This window comes from Mytilus edulis, chromosome 2 (genome assembly GCF_963676685.1).
Source record: "Mytilus edulis chromosome 2, xbMytEdul2.2, whole genome shotgun sequence".
In the NCBI taxonomy this organism is placed as follows: Eukaryota; Metazoa; Mollusca; class Bivalvia; order Mytilida; family Mytilidae; genus Mytilus; species Mytilus edulis.
Genome location: NC_092345.1, coordinates 82,593,287 through 82,618,640, shown reverse-complemented (window position 1 = coordinate 82,618,640; position 25,354 = coordinate 82,593,287). Strand labels below are relative to the sequence as shown.

The 25,354-nt window shown below is 32.7% G+C and overlaps 1 protein-coding gene across 3 annotated transcripts; it reads right to left on the bottom strand.

Annotated features, from left to right (window-relative positions):
• Positions 1-469: 469 nt before the first annotated feature.
• On the bottom strand, positions 470-25,354 carry LOC139513148 (heat shock 70 kDa protein 12A-like). Of its 3 annotated transcripts, none has more exons than XM_071301409.1 (5): positions 25,287-25,354; positions 21,109-21,485; positions 7,671-7,904; positions 1,937-2,093; positions 470-1,662 (listed from the first exon to the last, which is right to left on the bottom strand). In XM_071301409.1, exons 2-5 carry the CDS (start codon positions 21,433-21,435, stop codon positions 590-592), a joined length of 1,791 nt encoding a protein of 596 aa, XP_071157510.1. In that variant the 5' UTR covers positions 21,436-21,485; positions 25,287-25,354; the 3' UTR covers positions 470-589. The 3 variants fall into 3 exon arrangements, with proteins under 3 accessions (XP_071157510.1, XP_071157511.1, XP_071157512.1); XM_071301410.1 differs by having other exon boundaries at positions 25,302-25,345; XM_071301411.1 differs by lacking the exon at positions 25,287-25,354 and adding an exon at positions 25,003-25,116.

Sequence of the window (25,354 nt, the reverse complement as noted above, 5' to 3'; positions counted from 1 at the left end):
TTCTGTCATGTAGTTTTGTCTTGTCTTTGTGGATGTTATAGCAATTATTTTAAAGCTTTCGGATGTCGGGCACGTGCAAGAAGCAGGAAGTCCCGACAAGAATAATTACATGGTCTGTCACGGGAGAAAGAATAACGGATATTTTTTTTATATTTGTTGTCCTCATCGAATTTTGTCTTATGCTTAGTTCGTTTCTGTGTGTGTTACATTTTTGATGTTGTGTCGTCATTCTCCTCTTGTATTTGATGCGTTTCCCTCGGTTTTGGTTTAAGACCCGGATTTGTTTTTTTCTGTCGATTTATGAGTTTTGAACATCGGTATACTATTGTTGCCTTTATATAAAGAACATCAATAAAATGAAATTACTTGAAATTGTGCTTGTCAAGTTAGTTTACGATATTTGGTCATGCATGTATGTATACCTTCTTTCAATTTTTGATTTTTTTTTTCAATGAAACAAACCCTACTATAAAATCAAAAATTTATTCATCATATTAAACAACCGAAGTTTACAATGACGATGTCCGTCAATTAAATTGTTTACTAACATTTACTAGCAAAATTTCATGCATATTCTGTACATAATGTGTCAATTGAGCAAACAATCAAATGTTGCTGTAGTCTGCGTTTCAGTTCCTTCTTCAAATGCACATACTACTATTTCAGTATACCCAAATGAAACCTCAACTTTGATAGGACGGTTTTTGCCTTTTGATGTATCCGGAATGGACACTGTTAAATCACCAAGTCGTCGAACTCCTTTGTCAATAGTATACATCGGACATTCGCTGCTACTTTCATAAATTTCAATTGTGGCTTCAGTATCAAGTACACGGGTAGGCAAACATGTATGTTTGAAAATTTCCTTTCCAACCCTTATTGGATGTCCTATTTGTACAATCGGCTGGAAAATATCAGTGCACATCTCCTTTCCATCGTATACAACCTTCAGTTTCGCTGGGTGAACTTTATTGTTAAATGCTGTGTTAACACTAATGCCATATGTAAGAGGTGAAATGCGCTCGGAAATCAAATTTGGATTATGGCCAAAAATAACTGCACCTTTAACGATTGCATTTACAGCTTCTGTTGGACATATCACTGTTCTCCGTTTGAATTCTGATATTATTCTTTGGCTTAATATAGAGGAATCTGAAAAGCCACCAACCATTAGAATGGTCTTTATATCTCTTCCTTTTTTTTTACTTTCATTAATTATTTCTTTAACGTGAGTTACTATGGAATCTATTGGCATCCGGAAATATGCTTTAACAAGCTGGTGATCAAACCTTAGTTTGTCTTTTTTTACTTTTATCGTTTTTGCAAATTCTGATTTTTTAATGCTTTCTTCAAAAGATGAACAATTCTTAGCAATCTGATATTTTGCAAAAAGAGAAGATGGAAATGATATTGTTGTTTGGTCATCAGCTGAGGCATTAACACTTTTCTTCTTTGCCTCAAACTTTCGTTGAATTTCTAAAACATCTTCAGGATTCTCTTTTGAAAATTCGCTCCATATATCAGCACCAAAAAGCTTTTTGAGGAAGGTCGTGTATTGATTATCAACGTATGTACCACCCCATGGTTCACCAGTTGGTCGTTGAAGTTCCCTAAGATCACCATCGTTTTGAACTTGGTATGCTGCCACATCTACTGTCCCACCTGAAAAAAGTCAGTAAACAAAATATGAATAAAAACTCTAAATATTTTTAAAGAAATAATTCAAGCTTTTAAAGACGTTTGAATAATATCACAAGGAACTTGCTTTGTGTACATAGATTTATTTGTTTTCCTTACATTTGGTGAGCTTTCTTGGTTGATACGTTAAAATAAGATATATGATCGACTCTCATTGTTTTTATTTTATAAAATAAAACTTGAACAACTTAAACAGATTTCATATACTAAGTGTGCTAATATGAAACGTTTTTGATACCTCCCCAATCTAGCACAAGGAATTGTTGCCCTGGTTCAAGCGATGATGATGAACTTGATTCTGCTCCTTCTTTTTTCTGTTCAATCAATTCCTTATAGTATAAAGCAGCAGCCTCTGGTTCATATGCAAGGGTCAACATATCATCTGGAATACCAGCCTATAAAGTACACAAAATGTTCACAGTCTTTGTGTTTAATTGTTAGCGTGTTTGGTTAGTTGTGTTGAATTGAATTATTTTTTTTTTCAACTGAAGGTTTCCCCGTCTACTTATGTCCATTTTATACTGCAGTATAAAGGTACTGATAAATAAAGGCAATAGTAGTATACCGATGTTTAAAACTCATAAATCGATAGACAAAAACTATAGGTACCTAGTTTTTCCTCAAAACGATTTTTTTAAAATCATGTGAACTACATTTCTTTTGTCTTGACCATGAGTGGTTTCAAATTTTCTGAAGTGAAATCTTTTTTTAAAATTTTTTTGGATGGCATAAACATGTGCAAACACGTCAAATATAAAACCAGATTGTCTTTCACGAAATAAAATAATTGCTTGCTCTTTGATCTTATTATTTGTTGTTACAAGTAGTATACCTGTAAATGTGTTACTGAAACGACAGAAATAATTATTCAAATAGTTTGAAAAAATCTTTTTATTCAACCTGAAAAGACGAGTAAAAATAGGTTTCAGTAAGAGTGAAGGTAAGGGTTAAGGTATGTACCTATTACAACGTTTAAATCCTCTGCATTTATTTGCACCTGTCCTAATTCAGGAAACGGATGTTCAGTGGTTGTCATTTGTTGATAAGTTCATAAGTGTTTCTTGTTTCTCGCCTTTTTTATGTAGATTAGACCGTTGGTTTTCCCGTTTTAATGGTTTTACACTAGTAATTTTTCGGGCTATTAATAGCTTACTGCTCGTTGTGGGCCAATGCTCCGTGTTGAAGAAATTACTTAAACTGTACTTGTTTACTTTTACAAATTGTGACTTGGATGGGGAGAGTTGTCTCATTGGTCATCATACCTCATCTTCTTATTTAGAAGGGGGAGGGGTAAGAAGATGAAAAAAAAGAAACAACACTAAACAAAATCAAGAATGAAAACATCATGACAGTGGTTACAAAGCTGTTTGTCAATTTCAACTTTACTTTGAATTAGGATTAAAACATTTGATTATGTAATAGCCTCTTTTGTTGTCAATACAACATTGTCATTTATTCATAAAAAAGAAAAAGGAAATGGGTGCATAAGAAAACAAAAAATCAGCAATATATATTTAGTACTGATGTTTCAAATAATAATCAACTGTGAAGGAAATTCTGGAATCGTAAATTTTAAACGTTGATTTGATTTCATTTACATATGAAAACAGAGAGGTGATCAGGAGTTCTCTTTTGTAAACGTCAGTTAAAAAGTGCACCTCTTTGTAAATTGAAATTAATACATTTACACTACGTGCGTAAATATTCTTTTGTAAAAGACTGTGACGGATCCAGAAACTTTCATAAAGGGGGGGGGGGGGGGGGGGGGGGTCCTACCTTGTCGATGCGACTTTATCCACCAAGACCATATGTCCACATTACAAAATTTAGGGTACACGTAGAGAACCTCTTGCTGTAACAGGTTCATATATTCTGTATTGTTAGCTAGAGCTTGTTTCGACTTTTGCGTCCTATTTTTGAAATAATTAGTTGATGAACTTATCCCCACAAAGTACTTGCAAAATATTTTTTCTCAATCAATAGTAGCTCGGGATCCTGTCCTACTGCAGTAATGACAGTCAGCAAAGTCACTAGTTTGGGCCAGGACGCCAAGCTGATCAGTTTAATATAGACGTGGCAATCCACCACGTTTATCCAACCAACTGTCTTTTATGAGAAAGATTGGCGTGTGGTTGTAGTCGAAACAATGTCATTTGTGTAATGACAATGTCATCGTTTTAGGACACAGTTACATTAACACCAAACGGTACTTTATTGTTGAATATAGTTGAGCCCGTGGAATATGGTTCAAAATAAAATTGATTTCGACAAGTTGCTTTGTACGACTGGCATGATGTTGGGTATAGTACGCTCAAGAAAAATTAACAACTGGTGCATCGATATGACAAACAAGCCAACAGCTTTACTTAATTTTATTACGTAGGAATATTTTGTAGAAACAACAGTTTACGATTCTTGATACAATTGTTGATTAAAAAGTATAACAAAAATACCGAACTCCAAGTCAAATTTAAAAAGAGGATGCCCATAAAATAATTTAAACAGAACGAGTCAGAAACAAACTGTCATATTTCTGACTTAGTTTTATAGCTAGCTTTACCTCCCACTTTTATGACAATTGCGGTTCCGTAATATTGATTAACATCAAGGTTTTTTCCCCCATCATTTTATTAATAACTATGCTTCTCTTCTTGTCGACTTTTTCTCTATTCATATAATGCCTAATTCATGCATAAGATTCCTAGGATGAATGAAAAGAAGATGTCATTATTCTTTTACGTCATGTTTCGCTTTAGAGATGATGTTCTTAATAACTCCAAATTTGTTGACTTTTTTTAACAGATTTATCCAATCAAACTTGAAATAAAAGACACATCAGACACAGTCAAGTCTACCTCACCACCTGACTTACATCTAAAGATATTGACAATGGGGGTCTATTGACAACAAAACTTTACTACAAGAGATATAATTCCAGCATCCCATTGGTTATCTGTTCATTCCTATATAGCAACATTCCAGGAGCGCCAACATACGGAAAATAAATATCCTAGCTTTTGTTATTTTCAGCGATTGCATTTCCTATCATGATTTCCTTGATAAAATTAAAGAGTTATTGCTTACAAGGAAACTATTGAATTAAGAGTACTAATTGGCGAAGTTGAAATCATCCATTTGAAAAAAGTTTACAGACGCCATCACGAGTTGGTAACCCGTTATTGACTATTTTTGTTACACAGATAACATAACCTCAACCCCGTCCTCTTCTCCATGAAATTGAACGAATTAAGACGTATCACCGGTTATTAACTGTCATTAGTAACACTATGGGTGCCACCTGTGTAACAGGATGTCAGAAAATTCTAACTTTTGCGGAGTACATGAGATTCCCCGGATTTTTATGGGGTTGTTTTGTTCATTGTGTTTCGAAAACTATTGATTGTCTATTTTTGTCGTTTTTTATGTTTTACTCTAGCATGTCAGTTTCTTTTTTACGTATCAGTTGTTTGTTTTCGCTCAATATACTACTTGAAAAAGAATATAACTTGCGTGTGGAACGATTGCTTTTAGCACTTGTGTTTTAAATGGTTTAAATACCCATTCGTTTATCAAATTTAAAAAACTGTCTCAATGTTTGAGTTCTCTCTTAATTGGAATTATGTTCACAAAGCAGTGATGCCAATTCACCCCGGGCAATTTTCAAAACGTTTTCAATCTAAACATAAACCCATAGTTTAGGTCGTTATTTCAAAATACAGATCAGCCGTAACTGCGTTATAGGAGTTAAAATACATACATGTTTTTATATAGCAGTGCAATCGAGTACAAAACGATAAAATTGAGAATGGAAATGCGGAATGTGTCAAAAAGACAACAACCCGACCATAGAGAAGACAACAGCAGAAGGTCACCAAAAGGTCTTCAATGCAGCGAGAAGTTCCCGCACCTGGAGGCGTCCTTCAGCTGGCCCCTAAACAAATGTATATACTAGTTCAGTGATAATGAACGCCATACTAAACTCCAAATTGTACACAAGAAACTAAAATTAAAAATAATAACTAAACTAAAATAAAGACTAACAAAGGCCAGATGCTCCTGACTTGGGACAGGCGCAAAAATGCGGCGGGGCTTAACATGTTTATGAGATCTCAACCCTCCCCTATACCTCTAGCCAATGCAGAAAAGTAAACGCATAACAAAACGCACATTAAAATTCAGTTCAAGAGAAGTCCGAGTCTGATGTCAGAAGATGTAACCAAAGAAAATAAACAAAATGACAATAATACACAAATAACATCAGGCTACTAGCAGTTAACTGACATGCCAGCTCCAGACTTCAATTAAACTGATTGAAAGATTATATCTTCATCGTATGAATATCAGGCACAATCCTTCCCGTGAGAGGGTTAGCGTTATAGAACCAGGTTTAATCCACCATTTTCTACATTTGAAAATGCCTGTACCAAGTCAGGAATATGACAGTTTTTGTCCATTCGTTTTTGATGCGTTTTGTTATTTGATTTTGCCATGTGATTATGGACTTTCCCAATTGATCTTCCTCTAAGTTCAGTATTTTTGTGATTTTACTTTTTAGTATCATACCATCATAACATATATGAGATATAAATACCAATCCGGGCTACAAACTAAAGCCGAGGAAAACAACGGAAAAACAGAAACTCCGAAGTGCAATAAAAAAAGCCAATATACATAGAAATGGGACTATTTGATAACAACTGCCATAGTTGTAAAAGTTGAAAAATGATACTGGAAATGTATTATTAAAGAGTCTATATCATATATAATGAAATTTTGTTTTATTATAGACACATGTATTTCCGTAATGGCTGATTTTTACTAGTACACCAAAATGAACGCCAAACTAAACTCTGAAACAAACATCTATGATCCTTAAATAACGAGGTCCAATTTGTCAGCCGTCATGGGTTAAAAACGACAAATCAAAGAATTCAACTTTATGTATAGCTAATATAGGACAATGGTGTAGATTAAAAATTTCACCACTCCAGACCCTTTTGTTTTCCACATAAATAATATTGCCAATAATTAACAAGTTCCGGGTCGAATCCGATACCGACACCAATAGTATATTCACCTGTAACCTATTACCTTATCTGTACGTTCCGCATCTGTCAGGCGCACCACCAAACGCTGTATTAAGGATTTTGCTATATACAGGGGTCATAATCACAGGGTTGACACTACTAAATTCAATCATTGTCAAATTGTTCCCTATTGTAGTATTTTAATCATTGAGACTTTCTAAGATAACAATACGAATACTAAAAATCTGGACTTAAAATAAGGCGTATAGGTACAGTTTTCATTTGTTAGCGGGCATGACGTAAAACAGTGAATCAAAGAATTCAACTTTATTTATAACTAATATAGGACAATGCTGTTGATTAAAAAATTCTTCATTCCAGGACCTTTTGTTTTCCAAATAATTAATATTACCAATAATTGTTCAGTTCCAGGTTGACGGGTTCAAACAGAAAGATTTGAAAGCAGAGAAAACTGTGTATCTTATAATCGGCATGACTTTATCAGATGACAATACCAATACTAAAATAAGGCTTACGCATATACTTTAATTCAGTCACGGACCCGCGATATCACGTGTGTGTTCTAGTACAAATGAAAAAAAAATTTGAAAAACAATCCACATGAGACTAACAACAGCAAGATCATCTTAACTTGGGACAGGCGCAAAACTGCATTGGGCTGTGTTATTATGATTTCAAAAACAGATATAAACACAAAACGTTGATCAAATCTCGGTAAATAATTGTCGGCCGTGGCAATTGACAAGTGACTACTAAATCAGTAGCTGGTGTTCAACTCGCAAACAAACTTGTTTCGTATAAACTCGGTACTAAAATAGACAGATATGTCGTCGCCCAAATGGTAAGCATGTCCGTCTGCACACACTTGTTTAAACCTAGTTTTACGCTTTGACATTGACATTAAAGGGTAATAAAGAAACTGACCTGTTTTGCAGCTTCTCTAATGAACTGCTTAGCCCTGTCTGTCCATATTGCTGGGACTGTTAACACCCAGTGGATATCATTATTAGGGTCGAACTTCAAACCTTGCACCTGTTGGTTTAGTAGGAATTGGTCCTTTAGATACCGGATAGATTCAGCAAATACAATCAGAGCTGACATCGGTTTTCCTTGTTCGTCTTCTATCATCAAATTCTTGGTTATTTTGCCTACTCTTGTCTGTAAAGGGAAATCATATTTTTTATTAAATGTTTTCATGAAATCTGAAGGTATATTTTTGTTTCCTTTTTATAATTTCTTTATTTCCATCAGTTGCCTGTTAAATTGTCTTCAACAAGTCCAAGCTCCTTGTGCACAATTAGTATAGTTTTCAATTCTATTATATTAAGAAATAAAACATCAATCTAGTAAATGTTTTTAACATTAACTTCTTCTAACTTCTTTGTAAAATACATTCGTTTTGTAAATTCTCTAATAAATAGACACAATACATCAAGTCCTTTCATTTTTTGTTCTGATACATAGTAGGATTTAAAATTTAAAATCCAATAAAAGTAATAAGATAGATTAAGCCAAAGTAATACATATCTGATATCGTGTAGCTTACAACAAGATATTTTTATTTTTTTTTAACAACAAATATAGTCTTTATTCTAAAGATATCTTGTTACAATTATACTTCACTGTCCAAGCGCCAGTGGAGTATTCCTGTGAAAAAAACTTCTGAGTTGCCAGGAACATACTCAGAATATAATAAACAATATTACATAAACTAAAGCATTACGTTTGCGCGCAGCTTTTGATTACAATTGCGCGCATTTTTTTGACAGGTAAACTCAGGTAAATACAGGTAATAACACTTACTTATTTATAATTTGTTCAATTATCGATGGAAATATTCCGAACCCCAATTGGATAAAAAAAAAAGGTCCTACAGATGATACAAAAATATTCTAAATCAAGAGTTTCCCCATACATTATAGTGTTGAATGTTGAAAAAAGAAATTGATTACCAGCATCGAAAAGAAACCGGAATAAAACGTTTGCGCGGAAAAATTTCTGGCTCAGATAAATTAACAAAATACCCTTACACTTACACAACACCGAGCTTAGGTCAATGTGAACACGGCCTAATTTGAATTATTTACTAATTCTAAAAAAGAACACTACAAGTTGAAACACTTTTCATCCTGAAATATTCACAATGAACAATATATAATTTGACTTAGGAAATGTTTTCAAAATTAATAATTGATAGTCAATTACAATTTGATTTAATTTTTATTTATATTTTTACCTTTAAAATGAATGCGCGCAAATGTTATCGAAAGCTGCGCGCAAACGTAAAACATTTTAATCCCCAAATGCGCGCAAACGTAGTGCGCCCATATTTTCAACTTATTCTATTAAATCAATTTCTTCAAATTTATGAAAAATACATTTTGAGAAATTATTTTGCTTTCCTTCATAACCCTTCTTAATTCCTTTTTAAACAATTCATACACATCTATATATTTCAATTTTTGCTCTGAAACATAGTATGACTTGAAAATGCAAAAACCTAAAACTGTCAAAAAATAGTTAAAACCATAATAACCTTTATCTGATATTTTGTATCCAAATACTAATTGTTTAACTGATATCTTATTTTTAAAATTGAGTTTTGCAAGAAGATGTTCCACTTTATCCCAAAAGTCTTTTAAAAAAGAACATGTTATAAAGAAATGAAAGTAATCTTCCTCTTCTGTTTGACAAAAATTACATTTACTATTAGTAGAAATTTTCCATTTAAATAGTAATTGCTTTGTGGGAATAATATAATTTAGCAGTTTCCATCTAAACATTTTCATCTTATTCTCTCTTAAAAATTTAAATATAAAATCGTTTACGAATGACATATTTGGCTTGCTATCTAGCTTTAAATTTTTTGTCCAAATATTGATACCAATCGGCTGTGTATACTTTTGATCTACTAGACTATTATATAACATTTTATTAAAGATATCTTGTGCTTGTATTTGTTTATTTCCCCATCTCAAATTATCCTTATTAATACTAATTTTACTCTTTAAAGAGTTTTCTTTAATTAGAATTTGCTGCCATTCCTTTGGGATGGAAGATTTTTATATTGTAAACTCTGCAATCCAATTAGACTTATTGCTTAATTTTTCTAAAATAAAACCCTCTGATAACTTTCCCTCACGATCAAGTATGTCGTTGATGTAAATCAAACCACTTGCTACCCAGTTTTGAAAGAACAAACTTTTGTTACAATGTTTAACGTATCTATTTCCCCAAATAATCTGTTTTTTTATATTTGAAAAATGATCTTTAAATTTTGTAAAACCTCCCCCTGTTTTCACCCAGCTTGAAATTACTTGCAAATAAAAGTCTGGTATATTTTCAAATTCTTTTAGTGATTTAATGTTATCTAAATTCATGTTAAAGACAAGATAATTTTTTCCCAGATTGTTGAAATATTTGGTAGGAATAATCTTCCAGTTCGGCATAGTGGTTGAATTGAATTTGGAAACCCATGAAGCTTTCAGTGATGTAAAATAGCTATCAAAATCAACCATTCTTAACCCCCCTTTTTGATAATCGCCAATAAGTGTATTTCTTTTTACTTTGTCATTTTTACCTTCCCAAATATATTTAAAACAACAGCTTTCAATCTCTTTTATGTATTTGTTTGGAACAATACACGAAGTAGCCAAAAATGTAAATTTAGGTAAGATCAAAGATTTTATAATTAATATTTTTCCAATTGTTGTTAATTTTCTTTTTTTCCATGCCTTCAGTAAGGATTTCATTTTATCAATTTTAGGTTCCCAATTTAACTTTTCACATTCGTTTATGTTGTGACCAAAATAAATCCCTAAGGCTTTAACTGGTTTGTCTGTCCAGCGTATTCCCTCAATTTTATCTTTACTATGTTTAAGCGCCCCTATCCATATTCCTTCTGTTTTACTACGATTTAATCTCAGACCTGAGAAAGAACCAAACGTTTCTATTATATTCATAGCATTTGATATGTCGGTTTTTGAACTACAAAAAAGAGTTGTATCATCTGCCAATTGAGATATTTTTATGCTATGTGTTTTTTTTATCAATAGTAATTCGAATACCTTTGATGTCGGGGTTTTGTCGTAATCTCAAAGCCATAATTTCTACTGACAAAACAAAAAGTAGAGCAGATAAAGGGGATCCTTGACGGATTCCTCTAGAGTTTTCAAAAATCTCAGATACCCATCCATTATTTATTACACATGTTTGTATTCCCTTATATAAAGTTTCCACCCATGATATAAATGATTCATTAAAACCGAAATGTTTTAGAACGCTTAACATGAATTCCCATTCCAAAGAATCAAAAGCTTTAGTAAAATCAACAAATACGATAGCCCCATCTATTCCATATGATTCTGCATAGTCCATAATGTCTTGAATTTGCCTTAAATTGAATCCAATAAAACGATTTTTTACATACCCAGTTTGATCTTCATTGATTAGTTTAGGAAGCAGTTTTTTAAGTCTCTGTGCCAAAACATGGGATAGTATTTTTAAATCTACGTTTAATAATGATATAGGACGATAATTGTCCAAAGATAATGGGTCATTCTTTTTAAATAATAAAGATAGTACACCTGTTCGTTGGGTATACGATAAAAGTTTTTCCTCGTGTCCCTTATTAAGAACTTTAACTAACATTAGTTTTAATTTTTCCCAGAAAGTCTTATAAAATTCCAAAGTCAAGCCGTCAAGACCTGGTGATTTATTTAGCTTCATCGTGTTTATTGCACTGGTGCATTCATCTATAGTTACTTCCCCATCACATTCTTTAAAGTCATTAATATTTATATCTTTTTCCATAATAGTATCAGCAACGTATGAATGTAACAAATTTTTATCGGGGCATGTTGTAGTGTATAATACTTTATAATAATTCTTTATCATTTCCAAAATTTCATCCTGGTTTGTTGTTACTTCGTTTCTCTCGTTTCTAAGCTTATTAATAGATTTTTTAACCTGTCGCTGTTTTTCTAACCCTAAAAAATAAGCGTTATTTTTCTCCCCTAATTCCACCCATTTTTCCCTTGATCTAATTTGAGCCCCCTTGGCTTTATATTCATAAATTTCTTCTAAATGCACCTCTAATTGTTTTATATCTTTTGTTAACTTTTCATCTTCCTTTAATTGTTCATCTCTTAATTTCGTAAGTTGCTCTAATTCGTTTTCCAACTTTCTTGTTGTCTCCCTTGATAACTTTGATTTTCTTTTACAGTAAAGTATAGATTCGTCCCTGATTTCGACTTTTAAATTGTCCCATAGTAAACGTATATCACTGCTGTCACTATTGATTATACGACCTTTAAACCTATTTATCACATTATTGATTTTATCTTGATATTCAATATCTTTTAAAATAGAATTATTCAATTTCCAGTACCCATTCCCTCTTTCAGAATCTAAAACCCGAATGTTAATTACTACCCCTTGGTGGTCCGTCACTTTAATAAGTGCTGGTTTTATTTTACAATTCTCAACAAGAGCACTGGTATTAAAGAGATAATAGTAACTGCAATTACGATTATCCCAATATGGCGACGGTAGATATAGGTAAAATCTTTACACTCATTTTTCTTAAATGTAGCATGCTTTTGTCAATAGTTACTCAGCTGCAAGGTTTATCTATACCAGTACATCATATTTGAATCGTAAAGGTGCACTGGATTAGTCTAAGCGCTTTGAAAATTGCCGTCGAAAAATTCGGGATGATAATCGTAACTCGGAAAAAAAGATAATCGTAATTATGGTATTTAAAAATGGAAAGATAATCGTAACTGGAAAGTGTTTTATTGATATTGACACTTAAAACATATATCTAATAGCATATAATGAAGTTATGTCGATGAATTATTTACGAAACGTTCCAACATCTTATGACATTACTTTTTATGCATATATTATGAACAGTTCTTAGGAAAACAGCTACATATGTGTATTAATTTATGTTTTTTGATTGAGTTAAGTCTGCCAATTGATATTTTAACGTGTGTTTTTCTATGTTGTGATGTTATGCTATTGTTTTTTTACTCTAGTAATTTTGGGGCCCTTTATAGCTTGTTGTTCGGTGTGAGCCAAGGCTCCGTGTTGAAGGCCGTACATTGACCTATAATGGTTTACCTTTTTATAAATTGTTATTTGGATAGAGAGTTGCATGTCTCATTGGCACTCACACCACATCTTCCTATATCTACATACTAGTATATCATAAAACTTAGTTTTTTTAATAAATAATGCCGTTAGTTTTCTCGTCTAAAGTGTTTTACATTGTCATTTCGGAGCCTTTTATAGCTGTCTATGCCGTATGGGCTTTGCTCATTGTTGAAGGCCGTACGGTGACCTATTTTTGTTAATATCTGAGTCATGTTGGTCTCTTGTGGAAAGTTGTCCCGTTGTTAATCATACCATATTTTTTTGGCATTTTAGCTACTTCATGACTGTCACTGAAATTTCGATATCTCAGAAAATAACTATAAGCAACACAAATTTAATTTTGAATTATAACAATATGACATCCTTTAAACAGTTAATGCTATATAAGAATAGAGAAAGGTTGGGATTTTTTGTGTATTATGAAATTAAGTAACGTGGAGTTCTTTGACAAACATGGATTTGTGTTCTCTTATAGTTTGGCCAAAAGCCCGAAAATGAAGAATTAAAGTTGATGTGGCTTTAAATTGTCTTACAAGAAATACTTATTCAAAGAATGACTGCAATGTGGAGAATAAAATAACGCATATTCAGCAATATTAGAAACAAACTAATTCAAAAATTCATAAATACTCGGTATATGAAAAGTATGATGCATACATATGCATGGAAGATATTGTAGAGACAAATATTGAAGGTACTAAACAAGGAACATTTTTGTATTTGCATACTTGCCATACAATAAGTTATTTTCTATTAAATGAAAACAAAAATTAGCCTAACCTATTGTCATGTATTTTTCTGAAGCACAAAATATTTGTTGTAAAATCTATAAAAATCTTTGTAATTAAACAAGTTCCGACTGTGATGATGTACATGTTATGCCTTCTGATGTAATTTATCAATATACATATTTGTGTGTGTTTTTTTCAGTCCGTCAAGTGCTTCGTATTAAGACTATAGGTAAGGCTAAAAAAAAACAAAAAACAAAAGTAACTATAAACAAAAGTAACAATAAACAAAAGTAACAATAAACAATAGTAACAATAAACTGTAACTATTTTAGATCCTTTACCATACACACTGTTTAAAGAAACGTCCTAAAATACATGGGTATTTGATCAAAACATTTGAAGTAAATTTTTAAAATCATATATTATATCAGTATAAAATAGAAAAAAGGGAATCAAAGGGGAAAAAATGGACGGCTATATTTATTGAATTATAAGGAAAAGGGAAATATGAACACTCATATCTACCGATAAAGGTATCAACTGTTAAATCCGATAATGCAGTTATAAAGTTATTGACGGAAACTTTTGTTCATTTCGCGCAGAATTTTAATATAAACGTGATATTGGAGGGAAAACATATATATGACATATGAAAATGTGGTATACGTGACTTTCATTTTGAGCAATGAATTGAAAGGATTGCACTTTTGGGATATGGAATATAGCTAATCCCCCTCCCCTCCCCCCTAAAACAAACCAAACAAAAACGGACTTAAACGCGCACACAACATTGAAACTTTGAAAAAAATCAAAATATCTACTTACCACAATATCTGTCTCGACAGCTGCTTCATTTTCCGTATCTTTAACAGGTACATGTATATATCAAAAGGTTCACCAGCTAATAGAAATTTATTATAGGATATGCATGTCACTTGATGATCGCTGTATAACATCTCTTATATTATGTGATACCTCGAAAGCTTTTGATAGGGTATGGCATAGTGGCCTCTTAATAAAACTAAAAGCGTATGGTATTGATGGAAATCTGTATAAATGGTTTGAAAGTTATATTTCAAATAGAAAACAAAGCGTTTTCGTTTCAAATGCCTATTCGCCTTTTGATAATACTAATGCAGGAGTTCCGCAAGGCTCTGTATTAGGTCCCCTACTATTTCTTATTTATGTAAATGACATAGCTGATAATTTGACAAGTCTAATTCGATTGTTTGCTGATGATACATCTCTTTCTTATTCCAGCAATAACCCTTACACTATAGAGGATGTCTTAAACAGCGATTTAGAACAAATTTCAGTATGGTCTAAAGATTGGCTTATTAACTTTAACCCTAATAAGACAAAGGCTATGATATTCTCCTGCCATACTTCCCCAGATGATATTGAAATAGAATTTCAAAACCAATTAGTAGAATTTGTCTCCTGTCATAAACACTCACACCACATCTTCCTATATCTACTTAGGGATTACTTTACATTCCAATGATAAATATGTTAAAGTGTGCAAGCACGAGATTTAATGTTTTTAAAAAAATGATATATGTATTGAATAGAAATTATCTTGCTCGTATATATTTAACTTTTATAAGACCCGTTATGGAATATGCATGTGAGTTATGGGATGGTTGTACTCAACAAGAAGCCGACAATTTAGAACATGTTCAGTTAGAAGCAGGGAGGTTAGTAACTGGGTTGCCCGTGTTTGCTAGTCGGGAAGCTATATATTTTGAAACTGGCTGGCAATTGCTTGTGAACAGAAGAAAATCCAGAATGCTCAATATGTTCTATTCTATACATAATGAGACTGCCCCTGATTATCTCTGTGATTTAATGCCCCCGCTTGTTGGTCAAGTATCTAACTACGATTTGCGAAACAGTAATAATTATGTAGTACTCGGTTATAGACTAGACATAACTAGAAAATCCTTTTTCCCATCCACTACTTTTGAATGGAATAGCCTTCCCCCCGACATACGTACGTCCAAAACATAAATATTTTTAAACGAAAGATGAAGTCCAAATTGATACAGCCACCTTCCTATTTTAGTTGTGGGGATAGAAAATTAATATCATTCATACACGTTTGAGAAATATGTACAGTTATTTAAATTCAGATTTACATCGTGTTAATATTAAACCCAGTCCCGCATGCAGCTGTGGCCACCCTGTTGAGGATAGTATACACTATTTTTTACAGTGCGCTCTTCACAACGAAGCCAGAGAAATACTGTTTTCAAAATTAGAAAGTTATGCTATATCCATTGAGCTTCTTTTAGCTGGTGACGGTGACCTTTCTTTTCAGCAAAACAAAGACATTTTGAGTCCGTACAATCTTATATCAGAATAACACAAAGATTTAAAGCAGTCAATTAACATTCTAAATTTCTACTTTACAACCTTTCACTTCAGTCTAGTTGTTTCATTATTATTCCTTATTATATTGTATTTTTTTTTCTTTTTTCTTTTTATTTCTTATTTTTGTTTGAAGTATGTATTACATGCATTACTAATATGTTGTGTTTTTTTTTCGCCATTATCTAATGTAATTTGTGTTTATATTTATATTGGGAGAGGACGTCTCTAATGTTGTTATAACTTGTGTCCAATCCCTTTTGCTACTTTTGCAAGTAAAATATGTTTAAACTAAAAGGTTATGCATATTGTTGTCAGTTATAAATAGATATACAAGTTGAAATGATAGGACTTTTTTTTACTGGGAACTCACTTTAGTCCCATGACTGTATATATATATATATATATATAGGTAAATTTGTCCTAGATATTAACCTGTAAGTTTCTTCATTTATTTTTATATGCGTTTATGTCATCGTTAAACTTGACATTTGCATTTTTAACACACAAAATACCATTGAAATGCTGAAAGACACATTTATTATGTTTCAGTTACTAGTATCCGATAAAGAAAATTACGATTATCAAAGAAGAAAAATACCATAGAGTTACGATTATCATACCGAATTTTATAACGGCAATTTTCAAAGCGCTCAGACGATTCCAGTGCACCGTTACGATTCAAATATGATGTAATGGTATAGATAAACCTTGCAGCTGAGTAACTATTGACAAAAGCATGCTACATTTAAGAAAAATGAATGTAAAGATTTTACCTATATCCACCGTCGCCATATTGGGATAATCGTAATTGCAGTTACTATTCTCTCTTTAATACCAGTGAAGAGACTGAAAATCTTTTCCAATTAAAATATAATCTATCCTACTTGCTTGAGTCTTATCTTTTCTTCTCCATGTAAATTGTTGTGTGCTTTCGTGTAGAAAGCGCCAAATATCTATAAGGCTATGACTTTTAATAAAAGTTTTTAAACTATTAACAGGCTCGGTAAATCGTGCATTTTTATTTAAACTTTTTCTATCAATATTTCTTAACGCTTCATTGAAATCGCCTCCAACCAAAATTATGCCAATCGAGTTTTCCTTTAAAAAAATGTTGACCTTTTTACAGAAAGAATTCCTATCAGTCCTGTAATTTGGTGCATAGACAAACTAATGAAAAAATCAAATTATTCATTTTTACATTTAATAGGATAAGTCTCCCGTCGTTATCACAGAATTTATCAATTACCTCGATATCTGCGTATTTATTTATAGCGATTGCTACCCCCCTACTAGCTGTAGTGCCATTACTGCAGTAGAAAATAAAATCAGATTCTTTTTCAAGATTTGTTTTTGTGTCTTCGTTAAAGTGCGTTTCTTGTAATAAGGCAACGGAGCATTTATTGCGTTTAATCTACTCTATAACCCTCAATCCTTTTTCTTTATTTTTTATACCATTAACATTAAGTGTACAAAAATTGATGTTTTTCATAATGGTATCGATAGTTTAAAAAAGTATTTAATTTATGTGATTTATCTACATGATCTACTACTTTAAGATACAATTTGTCAATCGACAAAAGGTAACAATGTGTGACCTTGGTTAAGCTCGTGTCAATTATCAACTCGTGAAGTACGGACGTACCCAGGTACAAATTATTTGTAACATAGCGTATAATATAGAAAATATGTGGAACACAGTTAATGTTTGAATTGGACTTTTCTGAAAAAGTGAATCTTGTATATCGCAATTGCCAGATGTACTTACATAAGTGGAAAATAATACTATCTGTATCTAGAAAGAATTTAATTAGTAATATAGAATTGAGACAGAATTGCCTGTTTGTTTTATTTTTACGTTTTTGGAGCGACTGTGTCCCGAAGGAGAGTCCATTTTCAATAAGGTAGGTACTTTTGTTTTTCTTTAAAACATCGATTACATATTTGTGTTTATAATTTACTTTGTTATGATTTAAAGCAAGTGATTCTTGTCTATGTGTAAAAATAGTTTTACAATTTTGAATACCGTCAAGTATGTCTAAAAATAGACTTAGAAAAACCCAACATAGCAGGTAAGTATAAAATGTCTTTAGCATGAGCATTCCAATCATAATAATATAATCATACAGTATTAAGCTAATAACTAGACACGTTGTCCTAAGTTTAAAGAAACTATAGTTGTTATACATTGTTTGCATTTTTGATACATGTAAGAACGTTCTAAATTTAATCAATTGACCTAGTACAAATAACAGGTAGATAGTACTGTATACACATGTCCATAATAAAATCAGTGCAGTACTAACTACCAAGCATACATTCTTGCCTCTGTATAGTTGATTGAAGTTAATTAAACAATAATAATGCATATTATATAATTTCATGCGGTTTATTGTGAATGAGTAGTGGTTTACTTTGAAATAATAATCGTAAAATTTACGTGACAAATTTTCAATCCGATATGATGTTTCTATAAATAGAAAAAGGAAAAACCACTTTATTTGGAAAAGTCTAGTTGTTTTTCGTATATAAAAACAATTTTTGAACAAAAATTTACATATAGTCTGATTGAACATATTTTTAGATATAAATATAAGCGCTTGTCTTTTTAAATCATATAGGTTACACCATGATTTTGTATCTAATATCATTAATTGACATTTTATAACATCTAACTTTTGTAAAGTATTGCACATACACATGTATGTCATTTTCAACATTATATTAACTATTGCATATAGCCATTTTTTGAAAAAATGTCTACTGTTTTCATCATCATTTAAATTAAACTCTGTATTTGAGCTTGATCTTTTTTTCATGTTTAATCTTTTTTTTATTTTATTTTTAAATAACATAAAAATATAGAAAAATATAATAAGTTAATAAATTATATGGTTTAAAACTATTATACAACAGTTATTTGACAAGATAAGTTTCATGCTTTTGATTTCTTTGGTCCAATGTTTTCAGTAGGTGTAGGTGGAGTATGATTTCTTGCAGCTGATTTTCTTGACATTTTAGGTGTATTTACGAATTTGTCAATGGATGGTTGCGATTTTTCTTGACCTGTGTTGTTCACATTTGACATTTGCACATTTCTAGCTGGACCTGTCTTTGTGCTACTAGCTTTGTTGGATGTACTACTAGTATGTGATGGTTTTAGTATAGCTGTATTTGGTGTTTGTTTGTCAGCTGTTTCAGACATATGTTCTATTGTCTGATTGTCATTGGACTGTACAACTTCACTTTCACTCTCTTGGACATTTACATCTAGGTTTTCTGAATTTTCATTTTCAGTTTGTAAGTCAGATTGGCAATCTAACATTTTATGACCACTTTTGTTGCATGTTCTACAAACCCAATCATTAGGGCATTCATATATTAAGTGACCTGGTTTTAAGCATTTATGACATGTCTTTACATTGCTACTAGTATCATAGTTGATACTTCTGTTAAATTCTGGTTATCCAGCATGGAATAATCTAGCCATATATTTACCAATCTGTAAATTTCTTGGCACTACTTTATCTAGGCATTTACTTATAACCACTCTGTCTCCAGTCTGACAAGCAGTTACTCTACCATTGATTCTCAAGCATTCTCTAGACAGACTTTGGATGTCACAACCCTGCAGTGTTAAAGCTCTGTGGATTTGCCCATCATCCGCGGATAGAGGGACATTTTTTACTTTAATGCGAATTGTATTTTCTTGTAGCCTACCCGGATTTCGAGGATTTTGCGAGTACAGAGGTACCTGCCTGCCACGCAGGTGCAACCCTGTCACTAACAAAGACAGTCTGTCCTCCTCGTTGTCCATATACAGGCGCCACATTTCTCTTATCCGTTGTATACCTTTGATTCGTTCTGCAGGTACCTTGACATCTATTGCATTATATATCTCGACATTCGTCAGCCATAGAGATTTCGGAGGTTTCCCTGAACCATGGACATCTTCATCTTTAAGGAAAATGGGCTTTACAAAGTTCCCTGGGTCATTGTCAGTGTTTTGAGATGTTAAATTTAAATTTGTTTGATGATTAGTTACCACCTCAGAAAAAGACGCCATTTTTTCTTTGTTTTGATTTTGTTCGACCACTTCATCATTGATATTTTCACTTTCTTCACTTTGTAGGACACTTAACAGACGTTTTATACGATCAGCTGTCATACGTTTACACATAGATTCGATTTCTGAATCCATTTTACCTTAATTCTTCTATTTTAACAACTTTTTAGGCGGAGTGCTATCTCAACGAGCCGTAGCAACAAGGGACATCACTCTTTCAACAAGATATTTTAATGTAATAGCTTTTTCTTTATTTACTTCCAAAAATTTATCTCCAAAAATTGTTTAAAATAACATGATATAAAATAAAGATGAAAATCTTCTTCTGTTAAACTTATGTTACATAAATCATTACATGTGACCTTCCATCTAAACAATAATTTTTTAGTAGGTAACATATTTTGTTAAAGTGTCCATCGATACATTTTCTTCTTATGAAATCTGAAGGTATGGTTAGTTTAATAAGTTTTAATATACATGAAGAAAGATATTTGATAACTAACACTTATTTCAGAGTGGTTTTACATATTTTTTGTCTTGATTAAGTGGGTACTTTAAAAATATACAAAGATGTTGGTGTACTTGAACAGGTGTTTTGTATGATAACTTAAGACAAATATATAATAATATACATATAGATTATTACATTGGCCATGAAACCAGTGGATTATCGGAATTATCCAATCGAGATAGATAAATTATCAATTTTAACTATCGAGATTGGATAAATCCGATAATGCACGCGTAACTATGTAATAATCTGTTTCTCCTATAATGATTAAAAGATAAATTTTCCTTTTTTTCTAAAAAAATCCCCTTCGAGTGCCTTCCACTTTCCACGAAGTTGTCAATTTCATTAACACCTGTTAGAACATTTTGATTCATTCAGTGAGCTAAGAAAGGTTATGACCCTTAAACTCAGCCAATCATCTTCTGAGATCAACGACAGCCACACGTTGATTAAATAATTTTATACAATGGGTTCGGAAAGGGATATATTTCCATAGAATTAGAGAAACGAATATATAACTCTTACACGTTCAAGTATCTTCTCCTCTCCTCGAAACAATCTCATCTTAAACCTCCTGAAATATCTCCATCCTTCTGCCATTTCATCTTCTAGTAAAGTATTGTATTTCGCCTCTGCTTCGTATCCGAATTTACAAAACTGTTTATCCTCATTGAAAAGGATGACTGTTGGTGTTTTGGTTGTTGCAAGTCCGTCTCCAGATCTCCAATCGCTGTTGCTATACACTTTAGTGTGATCTTTCTCATTTTCGGCCCGGAATGAATAGGCATATCCGGAATAAGTTGTACCAAAGTCGATAGCAACAACTACCAACGCATCACCTTTCTTCTCCATGATAGTCTACATGCTAATTCCACTTCAAATTATTTCCAAAATGTTCAATTCTGTAAAATATTGCACTGTTTTATTAGTATTAATATCCCCATTGCAGGTTTACTTGTTTAAATTTTAGTCTAGGAAGACCTAAATTAGAATGATTTTCAATTAATGTTGGACTTTGATCTGCTTACCTTTCCGGGGCAACTGGGATTACCCCGTATATTTTGTGGTGTTTGTGTTGCTCATTCTTTAGTAACTCAATTACTATGTGAATATTGTCTTTCTGTTTGATATTAGTCTTAGGAACGATCTGTTGAGTCTTGTCCCTTTGAAAATTGTTTGTTCTCTTGGCTTTTATTTCATATACTCTGCATATTTGTTTTCTAATTATCATTGCTTGTTTGTCATACAAATTTATTGTGTATATTTATTGTAAATTGTTTTTGATATTTTCCTAGGATCGATGTTATGCATTTATTGTTTGAGAATCAACACTTGAATTCTCTTTTTAATCATTTGTCATTGTGATATGAAAGCTTACTTTACAGTATTCCTCGTTTTTGGGAGCCTAGCAATGAAACACAGTTGTTCATTTTCTTTTCGTTGGTCTTGATTTATAGATGTATTATCATTGTCAATCATGTTAATATAGTCACATACTATAGATATTTTTTTCAAAAGAAAATTATCATGTTAGTGAAACAAGAAGTCAGATTACACTAGCTAGCTTGATTCAATATAATAAGTCATATATGATATCTGTCTCATACAAACAAAGAAACTAAAGAAACTAGTTGGCGATTACAGGAGCACAGTTATTTCCCATAGGAATGAAGACTTTAAATGGAATTCACGTCCATTTGTTGCAGTAACTCTCATGTACAGTTTACCCTTCCCGGAACACAACAATTCACGCTTACTTTTTAAAGAGATTTCTATTGATTTTACGTTCGTAATTTTGTGTTGTAAATATTTTAATTTCTGTTATGTTTTAATTTGTATTGGTCTGGTTTATTCTTATCCCCAAATCTGTGTTGCTACCTCAACCTATGGTTAATACATTTGGTAATATAACTTCCTTGGGTTAGACAATATATATCTAACAGTCCGTTCTGGTGTATACACTATTCGATGGTACTTTCAGGAAAAATATGAAGAAAAAGCTGTATTTTTGAAATATTTGAAACTTTATTAAATAAAGGTAATAGTAGTAAATACCGCTGTTCAATCGTCATTGATCTATCGGATCACAAACCAAAACCGCGGAAAACACATCAACTGTTAAGTACTACCGTTTAAAGCTAGGTTCACACTGCCGATCAGATCAACTCGATCAAGCCCGATCAAAGCCAAATTACGTGATCGTGAGACTGGTCTGGCTCAATCGACAGGAATGTTCGGGATAGTCTACCTTGCTTGTCATCAATCTGACTTTCTACCCGAGAGTTGACATGTCAAAAACATTCGAGCAAGGATACAGAAGTAAGTCACTCGAAAAAAGATCGAGAATTCGTCGAGTAGCGGTCGAATTGATCGGGAAAAGATCGTGTAGAGATCGAGTTTGGTCGGAATACAACAATTATACCAATCAGTACTCGATCATTTTGACCTTTGCTCGACTAATGTTCGATCATTTCAAGATCAACTCGACCAATGCCCGATCGTTTTCAGATCACTGCGACTTGTATATTTATTTTATCCAAGACAAACTCGACCAATACCCGATCCCTCCACGACCACATTCGACCACTCTTCGATCTCTATTCGTTCATACACGAGAACACATGACTGCTACACCATTCGATAAATGTGTGTGCAGATCTGATTAGCTCTCATATCTCTGCTTCCGCAAAAATGTACTGGCAACATTGTTTTAACTGTACACAAATTCCTCTATGTACAGTACTTGTCTTTACTTTTGCAAGGAGAGGTAACATTTTAAAAAAGAGGCAATGGACACCAAAGGAACAATCAAACTCAAAGGTCAAAAACAAACCGACACAGCCATAGCGAGAAACGGTAACCAACGAGAAGACAAACAGCAGTCCACATAACATAGAAAATTAAAAACCAAGCAAGACGTAACCCAACAAAACCTGGGATGATCTTAGATGTTCCGGAAGACAAGAAAATCTTGCAATCTTTGCATCGGCGGATTTTTCCAATATTTAAGTAAATGCGCTATAATATTCACTTTATGACGAAATTTCACACAAAAATGTGACGAAAGACAAATATTCTTTATTTGGTGCTAATTTCTTTCTAACAGTAACGATACAAACTGTTCAGCGAGGACACGTTTTGATCACTTCAAATTTTGTTTCTAACATACTTTTGCAAGTTTGCATATACTTTGACAAACTATACACTCGCTGCAAATGCGTCTACAGTTTGTCGTTCGTCGTTTGTTAGTTCAAACAATGCATTTCTTTCTAACTTTAACATTAAATCAATTATCTTAACGTTTTCTTGCTTGTCATAACTCAAAACATTGTCTAAAATTACTCAAAATTCTAATCCCCTCTAACCAAACGATGTATTTGTTTCTACTTCTGTGACGTTTAAAAAACGGTACACAACGTTTACCAAACTTTGGTTAGAAAGAAATGCACTCTTGATCTCTTGATAGATATATCTAAAGTTGTATACTGGTAAATTGTGTCAGAAAAGGTATCACCCCAGGGGATTGAAATTCTACTTTGGGTCAAGTTTTTATGGAAATATGTGACATCTTCGCCCTCTTTTTGCAATATTTCTTGGCAAATACATAGAGGTCGTGCCAATACAGCAAAAAGAAAATAATGACTTTAACCATTCAACTACTGGATATCAAATCTATGAAAAATACTGATTACATACTTATGCACACATGTTTGACAAACTGTACGCTTTATTTGTAAGAAAGCAAGGAAATGGGGGTGGTAAAGTTTATGTATATTGCTATCTAACATATGTACTAATCCAGAAAAGTTATGAGAGTTAATCAGATCTGCACACACTTTTAGATAATCGTACGCGTGCAGCAGTCATGTGTTCTTGTGTATGGCCGAGTAGAGATCAAAGAGTGGTCGAATGTGGTCGCGAAGGTATCGGGTATTGGTCGAGTTGGTCTTGGATACTATAAATATACAAGTTGCAGTGATCTAGAAGAGATCGGGCATTGGTCGAGTTAATCTGGAAATGATTGGACATTAGACGAGCAAAGGTCGAAATGATCGAGAACTGATTGGTAATTTTTTTGTATTCCGACCAAACTCGATCTCTACACGATCCTTTCCAGATCAATTCGACCGCTACTCGACGAATTCTCGATCTCTTTTCGAGTGACTTGCTTCTCGATCCTTACTCGAATGTTTTTGACATGTCAAAAACTCTCGGGTAAAAGACTAGAAAGTTAGATCGATGACGAGCAAGGTAGACTATCCCTAACATTCTTGTCGATTTAGTCAGACCAGCCTCCCGATCACGTAATTTTTCTTGATCGGGCTTGATCGAGTTGATCTGATCGGCAGTGTGAACCTAGCTTAAACCAAAGCCATATGCAATTAAAGTAAAGTTCACACTCTCTGCACATTAAAGAACCTTTGCTAGAACTTCGGTGTTTGCCGTGTGTGTCCCGTTACTATACATCATTCCTTTCCCTATCAAATGAACCCTTATTTCCCTGTGACCGTGAAAATTTCCATTCGGTGGTCCCACCTTACAGAGCTAGCCTATCTTTTTGTATTTCTAAATTTATGCTTTGTTTCGACTTGAAATTGAGTGTCATTAGTCGCTAATCAAGCAACAATCAATGAATTGAATTCACAACAAAAATTATATTCGCTGAGAAAGCTATTTTGAGGAAAATAATACCCTGACTTTACCTTCTCTCTCAGAGCCTTCACTTGCGTCATTATAAGTTGGAATTTACTTCCCTGTTTGTAATGTTTAT

Bases quoted from the DNA above. Each gene is read 5' to 3' on its own strand.
- LOC139513148 (XM_071301409.1), bottom strand. From the start codon at position 21,435: ATGGAGAAGAAAGGTGATGCGTTGGTAGTTGTTGCTATCGACTTTGGT. The intron at 7,905-21,108 runs GTAAGAGTTATA...TTCCCTTTACAG, and splicing joins AGGAGAAGATACTTGAACGT to ACAAGAGTAGGCAAAATAAC. The intron at 1,663-1,936 runs GTATCAAAAACG...GACTTTTTTCAG, and splicing joins CCTTGTGCTAGATTGGGGAG to GTGGGACAGTAGATGTGGCA.